This window comes from Eschscholzia californica, unplaced genomic scaffold (genome assembly GCF_041429995.1).
Source record: "Eschscholzia californica isolate CP2 unplaced genomic scaffold, dmEscCali1.0.p SCAF_6, whole genome shotgun sequence".
NCBI lineage: Eukaryota > Viridiplantae > Streptophyta > Magnoliopsida > Ranunculales > Papaveraceae > Eschscholzia > Eschscholzia californica.
In genome coordinates this window covers 17132558-17134684 of record NW_028238483.1, presented here as the reverse complement: position 1 = coordinate 17134684, position 2127 = coordinate 17132558, and the positions used below count along the sequence as shown (strand labels likewise).

The window sequence follows — 2127 nt, the reverse complement described above, 5'->3', positions numbered from 1 at the left end:
GAGTATGTGTCTACGAAATCTTGAGTATGGAATTAATTTCATCATTCATCATATAAAACTCATGAATAAATTTGTGGTCGACTTTAAGATTAAACCTTCAAAATTCTTATTAATTTTTACTTTAAGATTAAACCTTCAATACTTCAAGATGAAATAATGTAGAGGGAGAGGGAGAGGGAGAGAGAGAAACTTGATCAATGAATCATATACAAAATCACAACAAGAAGCAAAAAATAAATGAATAATAAGTCAATGCAAAATCGAGGCAAATAATGGAGTCATTCACGGTTCATCATCATCTTTATTCTCTCCTGACATTTCCTTAAGTAATTTTCCCTTTGATTCTGGTACTAAGAAAGTCAAAAGGAAGCCAACCCCATTTGTTGCTTCTAGTATTAAAAGAGAGTTTCTGACACCAATAGCTACTGGATAACCTGCATCAGCCTTGCTTTTATGTTGATTCTGAGCTAAATATAAGAACCCAAATGCACCCATTATAGAACCAGCTTTTCCACTAGCTGCTGATATACCATGACAAGTTGATCTTAACCTAGTGGGAAATATCTCGGCCAGATTTATAAATGTAGTAGCATTTGGACCAAAATTAGCAATGAAGAAGGTTAGAGAATATAAAACAACAAACCCTAGATGGTTCCCATTCAAAGTCCAATGGTGGTAAGGAATTGTAAGACCTAACATGAATACTGTCATGAAGAAGAAACCCATTAATTGAATCTTGAATCTACCCATTCGATCGATAAACGCCGCCTTAAACCAATACCCAGGAGCAGTACTGCATAATGCAATTAGGGATTGTGCTCTTGCAATTTTATAAACTTCTTCAATTGCATTCATAGTTTTTGCTGTTGGAATCCATCCAATTGCAGTAAAATTATCCTTCTGAAATAAGTTTTGACTATCGACAGTTGGTAGCCCAAGTGGTTCCAAGGTGTTGACATAAACTCCAGAAAGCCCCGGAAGTCCCAAGTTCGAATAGTAGAGAAGGTGGAATCTTTGGTTATTTGAATTGGGATTATGAGGGTATAAATAATGTTGTTGGGCTTCAGGCCATTGTCTTGTTGGGCTATAGGCCCGGTCTTTTTAGTGTTTGAGTGGGCGGTTATCGAGCTTATCACATCTACGATGTATCAAATGCCAAATATCACGACGTACGTAGATCGTAGTCGTCTTCCAAAAAAAAAAAGTTTTGACAATAGTATGCTATATCAAGCAAAAACCAAGTACTAGCTGTTCCAAGCAAATGCCAGCCACGTCTCTTAACAAATTTCTTCGAAAATAACCCGGAAGAGTTATTAATGGTTTTATTCTCAATTGTTGTTTTTTCGGGGCAGTCAACTTCAATTTCGACTTGTAAAAATTTTGACATATCTACAGTTGCTTGTTTAGTATCTTTCACTACAAGAGCGGTATATCTTGCAGTTTCAGGCATCTTCATATGCCAATAATAAGTTAAAGCAGCGGGTAAAGCTCCAAACATCAAAATTATACGCCAAACGTAGTCAGCTTCAGGCACAGTTGACCCAATAGGATTGATGGAATATATAGGATCTTTATAAAGAATTTTGAATACTAATGAAATTACGGTTCCGAATATTCCTCTGAATAAAATTCCGAAACCTTGCATAGCGAAAACTGCAACAAAGGATGCACCTTTAGTTTTTTTATTGGCATATTCAGAAATAATAGTTGCAGATAATGGGTAGTCACCACCAATAAAAACCCTAAATAAAATCTCCAAAAACAGAGAGTGATCATAACCGCATTAGGTGAATGACCAAAGGATAGACCAGAAGAAATTGAAGCAAAAACCAATAACTCATTTGGGTCTAAATATGTCTCTACCATACTGGGGCAGACTAGAACATTTAATCATATCCTGAAATTTGTAGAAACCAAAAATCCACTATACAAAAGTTCAAGATAAACCTTAAACTTTCAAAAGAAAACAGGAACAACTAAAGCCCTCCGAATCATGCTATGAAATCGAGCACAACAAATACCATTCGCAATTTTGCAAAAAACGCAGGACTTTTAATACAGACTCTAACTCGACTTCTCCCACTTGGAGGTAATTTTGCTATTCATAGACTTTTCAAATTCGACACA

The 2127-nt window shown here is 35.8% G+C and overlaps 1 protein-coding gene across 1 annotated transcript; it reads right to left on the bottom strand.

The window, feature by feature from the left end:
* Positions 1–282: 282 nt before the first annotated feature.
* On the bottom strand, positions 283–1830 carry LOC147532062 (low affinity inorganic phosphate transporter 1-like). The gene is made up of 2 exons (XM_086648325.1): positions 1216–1830; positions 283–920 (listed from the first exon to the last, which is right to left on the bottom strand). Exons 1-2 carry the CDS (start codon positions 1643–1645, stop codon positions 283–285), a joined length of 1068 nt encoding a protein of 355 aa, XP_086504451.1. The 5' UTR covers positions 1646–1830.
* Positions 1831–2127: the final 297 nt, after the last annotated feature.